At 42.9% G+C, this 19,585-nt stretch overlaps 1 protein-coding gene and 1 pseudogene across 1 annotated transcript in view; one reads left to right on the top strand and one right to left on the bottom strand.

Annotated features, from left to right (window-relative positions):
* Window positions 1–2,638: 2,638 nt before the first annotated feature.
* On the bottom strand, window positions 2,639–2,814 carry LOC116583863 (annotated as a pseudogene).
* A 9,986-nt stretch (window positions 2,815–12,800) lies between these two features.
* CUL4B (cullin 4B) overlaps window positions 12,801–19,585 on the top strand; it is a 51,703-nt gene continuing 44,918 nt past the window's right edge. The window contains exon 1 of the mRNA XM_032330211.1: window positions 12,801–12,877. Within this exon, the coding sequence (XP_032186102.1) occupies window positions 12,817–12,877 (61 nt within the window). The 5' untranslated portion in view covers window positions 12,801–12,816. The remainder of the gene's footprint in view (window positions 12,878–19,585) is intronic.

The raw sequence follows: 19,585 nt of genomic DNA, 5'->3' as shown, positions 1-19,585 counted from the left end.
CTCTCTCTGCCTGCCTCTCTGCCTACTTGTGAGCTGTCTCTCTGTCAAATAAATTAAATAAATAAATACATAAATAAATAAAATAAAACAAAGAACATCCATCTCCAGTTATATTAGTCCCATAAGAAGCCCCAGACTCTCTAGTCAGCACCCCTCATCTCACCCAGTCTCATCTCTATGGCTCTCTACATCCCCCATTCTGTCTCCATCTCCCAACCTGCTATCTTCCCATCTCAGGAAATGGCAATGCCATCCACTTATTTTCTTGGGTCAAAAATCATCTGTGTCGTCACTCACACATCCTACATCTAGTCCATCAGCAAATACTTTCACCTTTACTTTCAAAATATATCCAAACTCTGGGGCGCCTGGCTGGTGCCAGTCAGTAGAGTATGCAACTCTTGATCTTGGGGTCATGAGTTCAAGCCCCATGTTGCACCTAGAGCATACTTTCATATACATATATATACGAAATATATATATTTTTTGGATATACATATATAGATATATATATTTATTTATCCAAAATCTCAGTGCTTTTCACATACCTTCACCACTGTGACCTAGTCAAAACTGCCATCATCTTTCACCTTGACTACCCAAACTAGCCTCTTAATTTGACTTCTGGCTTCCATTCATGTGCCTGCCCCAACCTTTCAGTCTATTTTTGACAGCAGATGGGGTGAACCTTTTAAAACGTAAGTCAGGCAGGGGCACCTGTGTGGCTTAGTCGGTTAAGCGTCTGATGCTTGCTTTCAGCTCAGGTCTTGACCTCAGGGTCATGAGTTTGAGCCCTGTGTTGGGCTCCACACTGAGTGTGGAGCCTGCTTAAAAAATAAATAAATAAAGCATAAATCAGATCACCTAACTCTCCTGCTCAACCCCCCCAGTGGCTTCCCATCTGGGTTATGATAAAACCCAAGTTTATCACCATGACCTAAAGACCCCACACAATCTGGCCCTCATCTACCCGTCTACTTCATCTTGCTGTTCCATAAGAATGCCAAGCATGGTCCCTGGCTTCTCAGAGCCTTTTTTCATTGGCCCTCAGATGAACAGGATTAAATTAATCATAGTCCTTGATTAATGAGGCTTCCTCATTATTAATCCAAGTATAGCTCATTTTTAGTGAGTAAGTATCCATGAACCCAAAAACCAAATCTAACTACATGGTCCGCAATCTCATTCCCCTGCCTATCCCCCACCCCCCATTCTGGCAAAGAACCATCATCTTGGATCTGGTGTTCATCATTCTGTGGCGCTCTGTTTAATACAATTCTATCACACGTATGTATGTGTTTGTGTGCGTTTATACATACATATATAGATATATTTTTCTTTTTTTAGATTTTACTTATTTATTTGACAGACAGAGATCACAAGCAGGCAGAGAGGCAGGCAGAGACAGAGGTGGGGGGGAAGCAGGCTCCCTGCTGAGCAGAGAGTCTGATGCAGGGCTTGATCCCAGGACCCTGAGATCATGACCTGAGCCAAAGGCAGAGGCTTTAACCCACTGAGCCACCCAGGTGCCCCTAGATATATTTTTCTTAAAAGTATATACTTTTATAATAATTTGCTTTAACTTTATGAAAAGGTTATTCGGCTACATGTACTCTTTCAGAACATAATTTTTCTCCTCAATATTTAATTTTCTATGATCCATCCAGGTGTATTTGCATGTTGCTGCAGTTCATTTATTTTGATTGTTGTATAATATTTCACTGTGTATATGAACAACATTTCAGGGCCCTTGTACTTTGTTCCCTCTAGAGTGTGCTTCTCTCAGATATTCACATGACTCCCTCCGTCACTTTATCCACGCCATTACTCAGATGTCACCTCATCCTTGTACTATCTAAAATAGCGCTCCATTTTACTCTTTCTCTTTTACCTTTCTTTTGCCCATAGCACTTATCATCACTATGTTGAATATTATCATTTGGTCTGTCCAGACCCACTCTATCCGTTCCCACCTTGCTCTGAGCCCTGCAACAGTAGGCTTCCTTGCCTTCTGGCTTCCCCTTTGGGTTTTGCCTAGGAGAGATACTCAGGAGATAGGAGGGTAGGAGAGACTGATGTTGTGGTATTTATTTCCCAGGTCCGTCCTTACCATGATTTTTTCAGGACCTGCCACATTTCTATCTAGTGAGTCTCTGCTATTGCTATATTTCTCTTCAGGTCTCAGTTAACTTCTCCCTCCCCTTGCCTCTTAATGCCAAGCTACGTTAATGTCTCCTGATCCCTCTCCTTTCCTGGGTGCTTAATTATTGCTTGTCATCTCCCTTAACATTGTTCACAATTTTGTAAATACTCTTTCATTAAACTCATCAATTCTTTTTTTGTGGAGCCCAACATGAGGCCCGAACTCACAACCCTGAGAATCGAGACCTGAGCAGAGATCAAAGAGTCAGATACTTATTAACAGACTGAACCACCCAGGGACCCCTAAACTTATCAATTCCTCTTTTGCCAGTATCCTGACTGACAGGACTGCCTTACAGTAACTTATACATATTTGTTTTGTTGATTGTTTCTCCCACTAAGTTGTAAGCTCCAAGAGGGTAGGGACTTTGTCTAATTCCATGCTGTATTCCCAAGGTCTAGAATAGTGCTGAACTCATGATAAGCATGCAAGAAGTATTTGTTAAATGAATTATTAACGCATACAATAATACATTTAAAATGCTTACACACAAAAAATTGCTGGCGCATACCTCTTTCAAAACATTGCTATTATTTCTTTAAGCTATATACCTAATAGAATTAGAAGGTTGAAGTTTACACTTGATCTTAGCCAAAAGGCCGAGAAGCGATAGAAGGTTGAAGTTTAAATGGATTTTTAATTTAATAGCTATTACCAAATTTCCTCCATTCTCCGAGGAGAACTGTTTGCCTCTAGGACTGGAGCAGGAAAATATAAGATCAGCCTGGGGTGTCAGAAATTTTTCAAATTTTCAAAAACTGAACAAACACACAGACAAAAAACCCACAGCAACCCTGCAATGACAGGTATGTCAAAGGGATATAGGGGTTAACTCAAAGATCCCAATAGCCAAATTGGATCAACATGAGCAACAAGAAGATGGGGCTGCCCTCATCTTCCTGTTTCCGAACAGAACTTACAACCATCTACCCCATCCCATTCCATTTAACTGTTCTCATTCTTATAGCAATGCAAGAGCTATTCCTCCTTCTGAGAGGGATCTCTCCACAGAATGAGTTACGTACCTTTCTGCTTTCTCAGAAATCTTACCATATCAATTATCCCTTTTCTCTCTTGATTTTTCAGCCTTCCTCCCTCCCACTCTCTCCTCCATTGCTCCCTCCCTTTCTTGTCTAATTCCCCTCTTCCTGAATCTGGACTGGTCTTAGTGACTTGCTCAACCAAAAGAATGCAGCAGAAGTGATGTTCTGGGAGTTATAAGGCTAGGTCGTAAGAAGCTTTGCAGCTTCTATCTGGGCTTCTTGGAACAGTCACCTTTGGACTCTTGAGGCATCGCGTAACAAGTCTGCCTACTCAGAGTCTGCCATTCTGTGAGAAAACTCAAGCTAACTGTGTGGAGGCTATCTAGAGAGAAAGATGCCAACCTTCCCCCAAATATCCTAGTTCCTAACTATTCAAGTCACCGCAGCTGCGGCCCCAGACATCAGTAAGCAGAAATGAACTGTCCCAGATGTCCCTTGTCTGAATTCTTAATGCAAATAATCATGAGATACAATAATGATAACTAAATTTTTGTTTTAAGCCACTAAATTTTGGGATTGTGTGTTACGCAGAAACGAATGACCAGAGCAGTCAAAAATGACCTTCGTGTCGCTAAATATAAGATACGTTTTCATCCTCATTTATTTGTCCTGAGGGCAGCTCTTGTCACAGGTAACCATTCTCTCTCTATTTTAACTTTTTTTTTAAAAGATTTTATTTATTGGGACGCCTGGGTGGCTCAGTTGGTTGGACGACTGCCTTCGGCTCAGGTCATGATCCTGGAGTCCCGGGATCGAGTCCCGCATCGGACTCCCAGCTCCACGGGGAGTCTGCTTCTCCCTCTGACCTTCTCCTCGTTCATGCTCTCTCTCACTGTCTCTCTCTCAAGTAAATAAATAAAATCTTTTTTAAAAAATATTTTATTTATTTATTTGACAGAGAGAGAGAGAGAGAGAGATCACAAGTAGGCAGAGAGGCAGGCAGAGAGAGAGAGAGAGGGAGAAGCAGGCTCTCTGCTAAGCAGAGAGCCCGATGCGGGGCCCGATCTCAGGATCATGACCTGAGCTGAAGGCAGAGGCTTTAACCCACTGAGCCACCCAGGCGCCCCTCTCTCTCTTTTTAAATTGAAGTCTAGTTGACACACCAAAGCCTATTGGTTTCAGGTGTCCATCATTGTGAGTCTATATTTTTATACATCATGAAACAATCCCCACATTAAGTCTAGTTACTGTCACCATACAAAGTTATTTTAATATTATTGACTATATTCTCTATCCTATAATTTACATCACTATGACTTATTTATTTTATAACTGGAAGTTTATAGCTCTTAATCCCCATCCCCTATTTCGCCCATCATCCAACCTTGCTCCTCTCTGGTAACCAACAGTTTCCTGTATCCATGATTCTGCTTCTGTCTTGTTTTGTGTTTTAGGACCCACAAAGAAGTGAAATCATATGGTGTTTGCCTTTCTCGGTCTGACTTATTTCACTCACTTTAATACCCTCTGGGTCCCTTCATGCTATCCCAAATGGCAAGATCTCATTCTTTTTTATGGCTGAGTATTATCTGTGTGTGTGTGTGTGTGTGTGTGTGTGTGTGTGTGTGTGTGTGTGTGTGACGTCTTCCTTTTCCTTTCATCTATCAGTGGACACCACTTAGGTCATTCCCATATCTTGGCTGCAGTAAATAATGCCCCAGTGGGGGCACCTGGCTGGCTCCGCCAGTGGAGCACGCAGCTCTTAATCTCTATGTTGTGGATTTGAGCCCCATGTTAGGTGTAGAGATTAATAAAATCTTTTTAAAAAATAATACTTCAATGAACATAGAGTGCATATATCTCTTCAAATTGGTGTGTTTGTTTTTTCTTTGGGTAAATACCCAGAAATGGAATTGACTGGATCATACGGTAGTTCTATTTTTTATTTTTTGAGGCATCTCCACATGGCCATTCCCTTTTTTTGAAATATTCTCTTTCCTTGGTTTATCTGACACATCACTCTCCCTGCTTTTCTACCTCTTTGGTTCCTCCTTATCCTCCTTTTTTCAACCACTAAATGCTAACATTCAACTTAGTTTAGCCCCTCTTCTCACTTTAAAATCTCATCCAGGGTGAGATTAAAAATCTTTCAATTTAAAAACATTAAAGTTTAGGGGCACCTGGGTGGCTCAGTGGGTTAAAGCCTCTGCCTTCAGCTCAGGTCATGATCCCAGGGTCCTGGAGTCGAGCCCCGCATGGGGCTCTCTGCTCAGTGCGGAGCCAGCTTCCCCCTCTCTCTCTGACTGCCTCTCTGCCTATTTGTGATCTGTCTGTCAAATAAATAAATAAAATCTTTTTTTAAAAAACAAAAATAAAAACATTAAAGTTAAGAAACTTTAAAACCTTACCTGGATGGCTCGGACGGTTGGGCATCCGACTCTTGGTTTTGGATCAGGTCGTGATCTCAAGGGTTGTGGGATCAAGCCCTGAGTCCAGCTCTGCGTGCAGTATGCAGCCTGCTTCTTTCCTTCTCCCTCTGCACCCGCACCAAGAATAATTAAGGGGCACCTGGCTGACTCAGTTGGTTAAAGAGCTGCCTTGGGCTCAGGTCATAATCTTGGGGTCCTGGGATTGAGCCTGCTTGACCCTCTCTGTCTACCACTCCCTCTGCTTATACTCTCTTTGTGTCTTAAACAAATAAATAAATAAAATAATTTAAAAAATAAAAATAAATTCTCATCCAAATCCGGGACTTCAATTACCAGCTGTTCATATATCTCATAAATTCTTATCTCCAGCTTTTCTCTGTGCTCCAAACATTTTTATCCAAGTGCTTACTATACATCTCCTCTTGTATGTCTCAAAAGCACCTCAAATTCAACATATTCAAAACCGAACTGGCGGCCGCATCTCTGCCTGCCCACGGGCCCTGTCCCCGTGGTTTAATAAACCACCATTTTGCACCAAAAAAAAAAAAAAAAAAAAAAAAAACCGAACTCTTCTCTTCCTCTTCCCCTTAAAAGCCAAAAACAATAATCTGGTCCTCTTGCAGTGTTCCCTATCTCAGTGAATGGCACCATCATCCATCCCTTTGCAAAAGCCAGACACCAGGGAGTCATCTTTGCCATGTTCTCCCTTTCTCTTATTTTCATGCACAACCCATCCTGAAGCCCTATCAATTTTGCCCACTAAGCATCTTTTTAAAAAATGTATTTAGACCATAGAGTGCTACCAATGTTACCAATTACGGATTTTTCTTTTCTTTATTTTTGAAAAATATTTTATTCATGTATTTGTCAGAGAGAGAAAGCCAAAGCATGAGCAGGGGGAGCAGCAGGCTCCCCACTGAACAAGGAGCCCCATGTGGGACTTGATCCCTCCTGGGATCATGACCTGAGCCAAAGGCAGATGATTAGCCAACTGAGCCATCCAGACATCCCACCTGTTAAGCATCCCTTAAAGCTCTCTTCTCTCTCGAGGTCTACCACTCTCCCCTACCACTAAGGTATCTTCTTTTCTCACCAGAAATGTAGTTGTAGCTTTCTAATTGAGCTCCCTACTTTGATGTTTGCCCCTCATCTAATGCCTTTTGACAGAATAGTCTTTTTCACTTTTAATCTTTTCAATAATCCCTACTGTGCTTAGAATAAAGACACAAATCATTAGCACAGCCTCTGAGGCCCTGCGCAGCCTGCCAATATCTATCTCATCAGTGTCATTTTTTTAAAAAAGATTTTATTTATGTATTTATTTGACCCAGAGAGAGAGATAGAGCACACAAGCAGGGAGAGTGGCAGAAGCAGGCTCCCTGCCGAAGCAGGGAGCCCAATGTGGGGCCCAATGTGGGGCTCAATCCCAGGACCCTGGGATCATGACCTGAGCCAGAGGCAGACGCTTAACGGACTGAGCCACCCAGGCACCCCCGGAGGCTTCACCTTAAAGTGGGTGAGTATTGAGGTGATAGAAAGTCTGTCTGTTCCCCTGGATCCCTGCAGGACTTGAGGGTATTTCTCTCCTGGCCAGAGGAGCTTCTTTCTCTTTCTCTCTCTCTGTGTATATTTTGTGAAAGTCTAGATTATACATACCAAGGTCTGCTCTGTTTTTTTTTTTTTTTCTTTCTAGAATCCTATACTCACAGAAGCCAAGTTTGGGAAGCACGTAGCTCCCTTCAGCGTGAAAGTTTAGGTTTTTGCTTTGGAATGAGTGGAGGGATGCAGGGGCAGGGCTGGTCACAGAGGGGCCGAACTGATCCTTCTTTTCTGAATGCAACTCCTTAATTGACTGGAGGGACCACCCCCCTCCCACCGCTTTTTCTATTCATTCTGAGATTTGATTTTCTCTGCATTTGCTCCAGCAGTTTTTTCTTGCATGTTTGAGACAGGGCTCCTCCTCCTCTCATCAATATGACTACATCTGATTTCTATCCTCAAGGGATTCTTCACAATTTCTGAACTGTTGATGGTACACTTTCCTTTAATTACACCACTCTCGGTCCTTTTAAAAGATTTGGGGCAGAGAAGATAGGGATGAAGTTACCAGTGCCTGTGGCTGCCCTCTTAGTCTAATCTGACCAAAGTAATTTTCTTACGTCAATTTGCCTGAGGCAAGGAGAGTGGCTAGGACTTGCTCTGGGAGACAAGGGGAAACTGCCTCTTGCAGCCCAGGCTTCTGATTACTCAGGACTACTAATTAAGGCCCATTAGGATTTAGAAACCTAGTATCTGCATATCAGTGCTTCTGAGAGAGCCAAGCTGGCCGCTAGTAGTCAGAACCCTCAGAGTAGAAAAATTGCGCCCTGGCGCACACACACACACACACACACACACACACACACACACGCCCCCTCAGGATAAATTAATTAGAAAGTGGCACCCCCGGGGCACCTGGGTGGCTCAGTGGATTAAGCCGCTGCCTTTGGCTCAGGTCATGATCTCAGTGTCCTGGGATCGAGCCCCGCATCGCGCGCTCTCTGTTCAGCAAGGAGCCTGCTTCCCTCTCTGTCTCTGCCTGCCTCTCTGCCTACTTGCGATCTCTCTCTCTGTCAAATAAAATAAATAAAATTTAAAAAAAAAAAGAAAAGAAAAGAAAGTGGCACCCCTTTGGATAGGCCAATTGTAAAAAAGCTTGCCCTTCTCTGCTGATAGGGGCATTCCTGCATGAGGGCACAAGGCTGGCAGACTACAGGCTCCTCTCACCCTCCTCCAACATACACCTTCAAATATGCACCCTGGGCAGGACATATCCTGCAGAACCGCGTACAGCAAATGGTAGCCCCGGCTAATGTCAATTACATCACCCAGAGACAAAAAGCCTCCACCCTCTGGGGCTTCTCCCAATTCCACCCACCCCCACAGGGCTGAGAGGTCAAGTTCAAGCTCAAGTAGGCCTCTTGTGCCAGCAACCTCTGCTCCCCACCACCCTCTGCTCCAAGAGACGGGTTTTTGACTTCCCTAAGCCCTTGCAAATCCTACATTGGGGAGTAGCCAGAGATCATGCCTCCAGCAGCTGGGGGAGCTCTGGTTTTAAAGACTAGGCCCTCTTTCTGGAGACAGATCCACCCTCAGCATCAGGAGGAGAGGTCTTTAACGCAAATGCCACTAACAGCCCTCAGAGACCATCAACCACCACCACTAGGCCTCTCCAGGAGTCATCCTCAGGAACTAGGGACAAGGCTTCTACTGACCATGCTAGAGGGCCACCTCCCTTGCCTGCCCCCACAACCTACCCACTTATCCAACCTGGGTAACTTTCACAAGAAGAACCAGCTCTATCATGAGCATCCAGATCTCTCTCTGGTTCAGTTTCTACAAATAATAAACCTCTTTGCAGGAGTAACGTATGTGCAGCACTTAGAACAGTCCGTACTATGCTGCGAGTGCTTCTGCTAGTGCTAGCTAGCATCATTCAGTTAACCTGTCAACCTACTTCCCATTTTCACAAGTTAAGCTTTCATGTAACACTTACCTCTTAGTTTCATGGAAGGTGGAGTCTACATTCCAGTTTTTTCCCCCCTTACTGTTTTCAGGTGATTTCTATATTTTGCTTCTTATCAGAAAAACATTTTATGTAGTCTTGTCTGTCAATGGATGGCCAGAAGGTATTAGATAAAAATCAGAAGCTATTCCTTATAAAAATTCTTTTTTATAAAGATTTTATTTATTTATTTGACAGACAGAGATCACAAGTAGGCAGAGAGGCAGGCAGAGAGAGAGAGAGAGAGAGGAGGAAGCAGGCTCCCTGCAGAGCAGAGAGCCCGATGTGGGGCTCGATCCCAGGACCCTGGGATCATGACCTGAGCCCAAGGCAGAGTCTTTAACCCACTGAGCCACCCTATTCCTTATAAAAATTCTACATACAGGGGGTGCATGGGTGGCTCAGTCAGTTAAGCATCTGCCTTTGGCTCAGGTCATGATTCTGGGGTCCCGGGATTGAGCCCATGTCAGCAGAGAGTCTGCTTCTCCCTCTCCTTCTGCCCCTCCTCCCTTCTCATGATCTCTCTGTCAAATACAGAAATAAAGTCTTGTTAAAAATTCCAAGTACAATAGAATAGAAGAGAACTTTCTAAACATAGAAAATAGCCATGTGTAAGCATCATGACCAAGTTATCTCCCATCAGATTCAGGAATAAGGTACAGATGTCCTGTATGGTGTTTTGAAGATTCTAAAATGTAATAAACCGAGAAAATGAAACAAGTTGTATAAATCGAAAAGGAATAAAGAGAAGAAGAATAATTATTTACAGATGATAAGGTTATATACATTGAGAATCCAATAAATGCAATTTAAAAACTATTAAAACTAAGAAGTCTGTAGAGTGGACATCTGCTGTTTTGGCTTGCCCAGCATTCTTTCTTCCGATTCTAGTAATAGTACTCCTCTTTCTTTAGAGAGCTCTTCCTCCTTCACTGTCCTTTCGGTATAGTCCTGGTGGGACAGGTAATGATAGTACCTTGCCCCATTCACCCTCCACACACATGGCTGTGTACCTAACCCAGGATGGGTTAATCATAATATCAAAGTGTGCTAGACACAGTGGCAGCTCCAAGGGTGTAGGCATGTGTCCCAGGCCAGAGGTACAAGACCTTCCTTGTCATAATCTAAGTCAGAGGTAAAGAACTAGCTTTCTCTTTTCTTTGGATATTAAATTGTAAGGATGTGACCCCAAAGCAGTTGGTTTCCATGTCTCTACAACATGAAAGAGTCTTAGAGAATGAGGCAATACACAGAAGAGAGAGGCAGAGAAGAGAGATGGAGAGATGACTGAGAATCTGGCCATTTGAGTCTCTGGATCCTGGTGTGTCTGAGATCTGTCCTGTCCTTCCCAGTTACAGAAGCCAATAAACTCCATTTTCCTCAAGCTTATTCAACTTGGGTTTCTGTCACTTGCAAACAAGAATCCTAACTAATATAAGTGGTATGTAAGATAAATATACCGAATCCCATAGCTTTTGTTTTTTTCTTTTTTTTTGAAGTATTATAAAACAACTCCCTCTTGTTTTATTTTCCATCATTTATTATAAACATTTTCAAATGTACAGAAAAGTTTAAAGAATTTGAGTACCAATATACACACCACCTAGATTTTATAATTAGCATTCTATTATTATATTCCAATAGCTTTATTTTAACAATAACAAAAATAGAAATAGGAAAAAACCTATTCCATTCACAAGAGTAGAGAAAGATGTATGTGAAACAACAACCAGCAGAGACAAATAAAGCCCCCACAAAATTCTGGTTTTTTTCTTTTCTTCTTTTTAAAACTTCATTTTTTTTTTTAAAGATTTTATTTATTTATTTGACAGAGAGAGATCACAGTAGACAGAGAGGCAGGCAGAGAGAGAGAGAGAGGGAAGCAGGCTCCCCGCTGAGCAGAGAGCCCAATGCGGGACTCGATCCCAGGACCCTAAGATCATGACCTGAGCCGAAGGCAGCGGCTTAACCCACTGAGCCACCCAGGTGCCCCTTAAAACTTCATTTTTAAGTAATCTCCACACCCAATCTGGGGCTCCAACCCACAACCCCAAGATCAAGATCCCGAGGCTGGCTAAGGCGGGCTGGCTTTGGTTTTTCTAGACAAAGGACCAGGAAAGGCGTAACCCGGCAAGATAGAAATTTTTAGATAGATCTCCTCTATCCAAATGTCACGGAAAAAAAACTTATGGCTTCACCCTCACCCACGTCAGCAATGAGCAGAGTGCGGAGTCTAGGCGTCCACCCTTGCCGGTTTGAAATGAGGCTCCCATCCTTACCCACTTGCCCCACCCCTCGCGCCTCAGGGGAGACCACCTGAGGAGCTTGACGCCCCCTCCCCCCACCCCACCCCTGAGGTGCTGTCAGAGACGACCCAGCGGAGAGTCAAGATTTCAGTCACTGTAGGTTTTGCACAGAACAACCTTGGCTCATCTGCTGATGTTCCCTGAGTGGTATTTTTAAAGACAGAGAAACTCGGGACTTTAAGAAATGTGTCAAAATCAGCGGGCGGCCTGGGTGGCTCAATCGGTTGACAGACGCATCAGTTATCAGACACAGAGCGAGTTTTCTGGTTTCGCTTTTGGCGCCAACTAGGCCCCTGTTACGTGAGTGGGGTTTTCCCTGAAGGGATTGGTCAGATCCGCTGTCAATCAAGGATGAGCCTCCCTGAAAACCGTTAAATACACCGGAACTCCAGGTTGGGTGGGCAGAACTTAGCCAGAAGAAAGCCCACCAGTTGCTGGCTTGACCAACGGCTTCTAGTGACCAATTGTCCTACATATTCCAAGCTGGCGGGTTCCAATAATAATAGATGGAACGGCGGTAGCCAGAGCAAATTCTCTTGGTCCTGGGACGGTGAGTTAAACAGCCCCTCAGAGATGGTGGAAAGCAGAGAGGGTATCCTTTAGGAGCTTACTGGCTTGAGATCCCGTCTTCGAGCCAAGAGACCCGAAAGCCAAGGCTCGCCTTTGGCAATTTTAAGTTATTATGCTGTACTTCTTTTCGTTATTCCGCAACATTTAAAGGAGGTATGTTGCTATAGAAGTTACAGCCTTTACTCACCGGCGATATGGAGAAGTTAAGGAAAAGCATGTTAGAGCCATGGTTACCCGCTGAGAGAAAATTCTCAGCAAGGTGGTGACAGCGATGGGGCGGGGACCTCAACAACCGTGGCTCTGTATCCCGATGATACAATGAAGAGGCCAATATAGAAGATAGAGACCTGGTTCGGATTGCAGTGAGATTAATGAGACTCTCCGAAATAGCAGGAGGACACCCTGATGGGAGTCTGTTGGCTTTGAAGCCGCCCGCGGGTGGGATGGGGGTGGACAGTGAATGGGGGGCACCAGCCATAGTAATTTAAGAGGGCGTGGCGGATTTCCAATTTAAGATGTTAGCCTGAATAATTGTGTTTCCCCCTAAGTTAGCACTAAATTAAATTAGAAAACTAAATATTAGAGCTGTAACCATAAGGGATAACAGGTAAGGGTGTAACTAGCTGGCCAAAATTGTAGGATTTTCTTGAAGTTATGAAACAAATAGGATGCAATTGATTGAGAAGTCAGCGTCAATGAATCCAGAAAACTGATCAGATATGGGAGTGGACTGCTGTAAACATGAATTCTGTTTTTTAATGTAGCCTTTCACAGACCGACTATGTCACAGTCCTCAGAATCCGGGAATGCGAATGATGATGCAGCCATCTCAGAAGATAATGGTGAGTAAATGAACTAGTAAAAGTGAAATACAGAGTTAAATACAAATAATTGTTAAGAATACATCTAGGAAGGGGTGGCTGGCTAGTTCAGTCCGTAGAGCACGAAGCTCTTGATCTCAGGTAGTGAGTTCCAGTCCCACTTTGGGCATAGAGCTTACTTAATTTAAAAAAAAAAAAAAGAACTGGGATACCTGGGTGGCTCAGTCAGTTAAGCCTCTGACTCTTGATCTCAGCTCAAGTCTTGATCTCAAGCTCCTGAGTTACTGCCCTGCCTTGTGCTCCACATGGAGCCCAACTTAAAAAAAGAAAAAAAAAAAGAAAATCAAGCACAATGAAACCATTCATATGAAAAATTAATAGCAAGGTGGAAATAAATTTCTGGAGAGAGGATGGTGGTAAAGAGAGCATTTCTGCTTTGTCATGGTTGTTTTACAGTGAGAATGAATTCATGTTTATTTTGGCAAAAAACCTGGAAGTTTGATAATATTTAGTGTTGCTGATGATGTGGGCAATCAGCAGTCATTTTGAAGGTTAGAGTGTATGTACTACATTTCTGAAAAGTAAGATGGCAATCTATCAAAATTTCCCTTGGTTCTACTTCAAATATATCCTCAGAAATACTTTTCCACGTGCATAAAGATTTATATTACAGGATGTTCGTTGCTGCATATTTGTAGTTGAAAAAAAACTGGAAATAACCAAATATTCAAAAATAAGAAAGTGGTTAAATAAGCATGGTATGTTTTTACTATGAAATAGTTTGCAGCCCTTATTTTTTTTAAAGATTTTATTTATTTATTTGACAGATAGAGATCACAAGCAGGCAGAGAGGCAGGTGGGGGGGGGGAGCAGGCTCCCTGCTGAGCAGAGAGCCCGATGTGGGGCTCGATCCCAGGACCCTGGGACCATGACCTGAACCGAAGGCAGAGGCTTTAACCCACTGAGCCACCCAGGTGCCCCAGTTTGCAGCCCTTAGAGAGAGTGAGATTTCTAGGTACTGTCATGGAAAGATCTCCGAAGTATATTAAGTTTAAAAAGCAAATTGTAGAGCCAAATGTACAGTAATGTTACCATTAAAAAATACCAAAGCTCCCTATTTGTATATGTACAAATATATGTACATAAATGCTGAGAAATGCTATGCACCAAACCTAACAATGAAGGGACTTTCTATTGTATATTCTTCTATATATCTTTTTTAAATTATTTATTTATTTGACAGAGAGAGATCACAAGTAGGCAGAGAGGCAGGCAGAGTGGGGGGTGGGGGGAAGCAGGCTTGCCGCTGAGCAGAGAGCCCAACGCAGGGCTCGATCCCAGGACCCGGGGGTCAGGACCTGAGTTGAAGGCAGAGGCTTTAATCCACTGATCCACCCAGGCGCCCCTTCTATATATCTTTTTTACAAGAATGTGTTTGTTAAGTCATTTGTATAAGTTAACAAAACTGAAAGATAACCAATAATAGAATTTAGTGTGTAGAAGTTTGCAACCACGAATAGTTGAAAAAAAGCTAAAAAGGAAATTAAGTCAATCCAGTAAGGAAAGGGAGAAAAGAAACAATAAAGCGATAGCTAGATTTTTGTAAATGATAGGAGTATGTATATTCATATATAGTATACTATGCTGCCCTTAAGAGTGGTAAGGCAGATTTATGTATACTGATAAGGAAAGATGTCCATGATATAATAGTAAACAAAATAAAGTCACAGAACAATTCATGTAAGTATGATCTATTTTTTTTTAAAGCAGTATGTTGCTAAATGTATCAAAAAAGACTTTAGGGGCACCTAGGTGGCTCAGTTAAATGTCTACCTTCAACTCAGGTCATGATCCCAGGGTTCTGGGATTGAGCCCCACCTTGGACTCCCTGCTCAGCAGAGAGTCTGTTTCTTCCTCTCCCTTTGCCCCTACACCTGCTTGGGCTCTCTCTCTCTTAAATAGATAAATAAAATACTTTTTAAAAGAAAAAGATTTTATTTTAAAAAGATTTTTATTTACTTATTTTTTTTATTTATTTATTTGACAGAGAGAAATCACAAGTAGATGGAGAGGCAGGCAGAGAGAGAGAGGGAAGCAGGCCCCCTGCCGAGCAGAGAGCCCGATGCGGGACCCGATCCCAGGACCCTGAGATCATGACCTGAGCCGAAGGCAGCAGCTTAAACCACTGAGCCACCCAGGCGCCCCTTTATTTACTTATTTGACAGAGAAAGAGAACACAAGCAGGGCGAATGGTAGAGGGAGAAGCAGGCTTCCCGATGAGCGGGGAGCCTGACTTGGTGCTTGACTCGGGGGCTCGACGCTGGGCTCGATGCCCGGCTCAATACAGGGCTTGATCCAAGGACGCTGGGATCATGACCCAAGCCAAAGGCAGACCCTTAACGACTGAGCCACTCAGGCACCCAAAGATAAAGACTTTAATTAGCAAACTATTAACTGAAATTAGCTTTAGGGAATGGGTTTAGTTGGGGAATAGAAAGGTGAGGTATCACCTTATTTTGTGGTTAAAGGTTCTTGAGACCTGGACATCTCACAAAGAGGGAAAGAGGCAGAGGGAGAGGGAGAAGCAGACTCACCACTGAGCTGGCAGCCCAGGGTTGGGCTTGATCCCAGGACCTGGAGATCATGACCTGAGCCAAAGGCAGATGCTTAACCATCTGAGCTACCCAGGCGCCCTGAGACCTGGATATCTCTAAATGTACAGCTGATCATATTATTCTCTTCCCTGCTTGAAGCCCTTCAGTGGTTACCCATGACCTACTGGATCAAATCCAAACTCTGGAGCATGGCATGTAATGTATGATTTGAACTCCGCCTGCCTCTTTGTCTTCATCTCTCACCATCCCTCCATCAAAGCCTACTGCACATCAGTGTCACAGTGTGGTAATACCTGCATTTGCTTAAATGGTTCATGGTTTTTCTCATAGATCCGTACGTTTGTACACACTGTTCCCTTTTCCAAGTAACCCATAGGTTTCCAGATCTTGCCATCCCGATACTACAAACTAAGTTCAGATTTGTATAATTAATAAACAATTACAATAACTCTAAGTCCCCATCTTGCGGACCATGGAAAGTCTGTTCTTTCACCGGGTTGCATGGGGATTCCCCCAGGTTTCCAATGGAATCCATGAGAAATGCCTAAATGTTCCAAAAATCAGTCCCAGTTGTCATGCCATCTCTGCCAGCTATTCTTTCTCCAAACTGCTATGCTCTAGTGTTCAACAACTCACCACTTGGTCTTTATACTTTATTATTTTTATTATTATTATTATTATTATTATTATTATTATATTTAAACTACCTTTTTGGGACACCTGGGTGGCTCAGTGGGTTAAAGCCTCTGCCTTCGACTCAGGTCATGATCTCAGGGTCCTGGGATCGAGTCCCAAGATGGGCTCTCTGCTCAGCAGGGAGCCTGCTTCCCCCCTCTCTCTGCCCACCTCTCTGCATACTTGTGATCTCTGTCAAATAAATAAAGAAAATCTTTAAAAAACAAACAACCAAAAACCCCTTCCTTTCCCCCTTTTTCTTTAAAAGGATTTCTCTATGCCCAGGGGCATCTGGATGGCTCAATCAGTTAATCGTCTGACTCTTGCTTTTGACTCAGGTCATGATCTCATGGGCAGTGACATCCAGCCCCATGTCAGGCTCCATGTTCAGCAGGAAGTCTGCTTGAAGATTCTCTCCCTCTACCCCTCTCCTGTTCTCTCTCCCAAATAAATTTTTAAAATCTTAAAGAAAAAAATCTCTATGCCCAACATGAGGCTTGAACTCACAGAGTCACATGCTCTACCGATTACGCCAGACAGGCATTTTGGTGCCTGTCTACACTTTAAACAAACTTATTATGGGTCACCTGGGTCTCAGTCGGTTAGATGTCTGACTCTTGATCTCAGCCCAGATCTCGCTCTCACAGTCATGAGTTCAAGCCCAATGTGGAGGCTACTTAAAAAATATAATAATAAAAATAAAAAACGTTATTATATAATTTTAATACATACAGAAGAACATATGTAACATGTAATTTATGGAGCATAATAAGAAAACAAACACCCATGAACCCACCGTCAACCTAAGAACTAGAATATTACCAATGCTTTTGAATCTACCTAAATTCTCCCCCTTGCTTACCCCAGAGCAATCCCCTATCCTGGATTTTGTGTTTATTTTTTCCCTTCTATATTTTAATGGTTTTACCATATTTTCTACCCCTTATTTTTGAGCTTTACAAAAAGTTATCAACTGCATATATTCTGTAATTACTGCTTTTTTCATATAATTATTTTTGTGATTTATGCACATAGCTGTAATTAATTTTTTTTAAGATTTTATTTCTTTATTTGACAGAGAGATCACAAGTAGGCAGAGAGAGAGGCAGAGAGAGAGGAAGGGAAGCAAGCTCCCCGCCTAGCAGAGAGCCTGATGCAGGGCTCGATCCCAGTTCCCTGGTGCCCCTGTAATTAGTTTTTCAATGTTGTGTAGTAGTTCATTGTGTGAATATACCCCAATTTATTTAGTCATTCTATCAAAGAATACTCTCTTGCTGTTTTCTGAGGTCTGTATCAAAGGTGGTACAGACTAGGAACAGAAAATCCTTAGGGTGTTGTGCTACCACTATACGGTCTCCATATATCTATTATATACTTAGTATATTAGAGGGCAAAGGTCAGCATTTCTTTTTTCTGTAAAGGACTGGACAGGAAATATTTTAGGCTCTTGCTGGCCCTATGGTCTGTCCAAACTACTGAACTCTGTTGTTTTAGCACAAAAGCAGCCACAAAAAATATGTAGATGAATGAGTATGACAGTATTCCAGTAAAACTTAATTTAAAAAAAAGATTCATTATTTCAGTGAGAGAGAGAGAGAAAGGGTGAAGTGGTGAGGGGCAGAGGGAGAGGGAGAGAAACTTAAGCAGACTCCATGCTGAGCGTAGAGCCCGATGCGGGGATCAGTCTCGCGACCCTGAGATCAGATCTGAGCTAATACCCAGAGTCAGATGCCAAACAGACTATGCCACCCAGAAGCCCCTCCAATAAAACTTTCTTTATCAAATAGGCAGCTGCCTGGGCTCATTCCACTGACTATCCTTTCTCAAATTCTGCTCTAGTTCATCTGAATTCTGGTAGCATTGTCCAGTATTGTGGTCACATGTGCATCTCATTTCTTTCTCATTACCCTATTTCCCATGCTTATCTGTCCCCATGCACGCTCTCCCCCAAACCAACTCCTGAACCAGTGTGGCTCAAAGCAAGAATTATCATCAGTAGCCACAGCTCCAATGGCAAGTATGGGATAGGAGGAAGGCCTGGTACTAAGAGGCCTAAGCATTATTATACCAGTCTGAGACTGGGATGGTGCCTTGATTTCCCTCCTTAACACTCCATGGGTTCCAGTTAAGACAAACAATTCCCTGAGAACTAGTTTCCTTGCAGATCCTGCATATGTCTTGGTCTTTCTCATCTTCAGGATTTTTTTTTTTTTACTTTTTTTTAAGATTTTGTTTATTTATTTGACAGAGATCACAAGTAGGCAGAGAGGCAGGCAAAGAGAGAGGAGGAAGCAGGCTCCCTGCTGAGCAGAGAGCCCAATGTGGGGCTCGATCCCAGGACCCTGAAATCATGACCTGAGCCGAAGGCAGAGGTTTTAACCCGCTGACTCACCAAGGCACCCCTCACCTTCAGGATTTAAGCCTGCACCCTGTTTTCCTTCTTTGTGCCCCTTGCCCGCCCCCCATTCTTCTTGCCTGGTTAATTCCCACTTACCCTCACAGATTTAAATTGAATTACTTTCTCTGGAAGCTATTATTTTCTCTGGAAGCAATTTTATAACTCCCCACCCCCACTTTTTCTTTACCCCACCCCACCTTCCTAGGCTGTGCAGGTGTTCCTGTGTTCCTGTAGCAGCTTTTATCAGTCTGTCCTCTAATTTTCTGCCTCACCCACTAGGCCAATTGAGAACTGTTTGAGGGCAAGGGTTGTCTTTGTATACTCAATGAGTGGGTCATAACGGGTCCTCAGGCAAGGCCTGTTAGTGTTTGTCGGGATTTGGCTAATAGAGGGAGCTGGTTTCTACCTCTGGTGAAGATCAGCCATTGGCTTAGCGTCCAGCCAAAGAATGGACTGATTATGATTCTCTAGAAGCAAATTGCTACTGTCTCCTTGAATGTGCATTGCTTGATGCTGGGTCCTGCCTGATCTGAATCCAATCTTGGTCTCCTATTGGGCACTATGTTGGGTCATCTCTGTAAAGGAGTAATTTTTTATTCCTCCTCTTTTTTCTCTCCTGGTGAGTGGGGCTCTGAATGTCTTTTCCTAACTTGACTATTACTTGAGACAATTTTATGGCATGTCTTCTTACTAAACTGGAAATTATGGGAAGTACCATATTTGGATTTGGAGAAAAAGTGGGTTTGGTTTAAGTCTGCATGCTTCTTGTCTTTGGAAAGTCATTTTAACCTCCTTCCTAAGCCTGTTTCTCTCTGTAAAATGGGGATGGCACCTGACCTATCTCAGTGTGGTTATGAGGATAAAATAAGATTGTGTGTGAAAGTGCTTTGAAAAACTGTAAAATCAACCACAAATGGAATTTTGTATTAGTTCTGTATTCCCTTATGACATCTAGCACCATGCCTTGCCCAGAGTAGTTGCTCAATACATTTTTGTTGAATGACCAAATGAATTGGCAAGAAAAATAATGCTATTGGTGGG

The sequence above is a fragment of the Mustela erminea genome, chromosome X (genome assembly GCF_009829155.1).
Source record: "Mustela erminea isolate mMusErm1 chromosome X, mMusErm1.Pri, whole genome shotgun sequence".
NCBI classification, from domain to species: Eukaryota; Metazoa; Chordata; class Mammalia; order Carnivora; family Mustelidae; genus Mustela; species Mustela erminea.
This window is presented reverse-complemented; position numbering and strand designations above follow the sequence as displayed.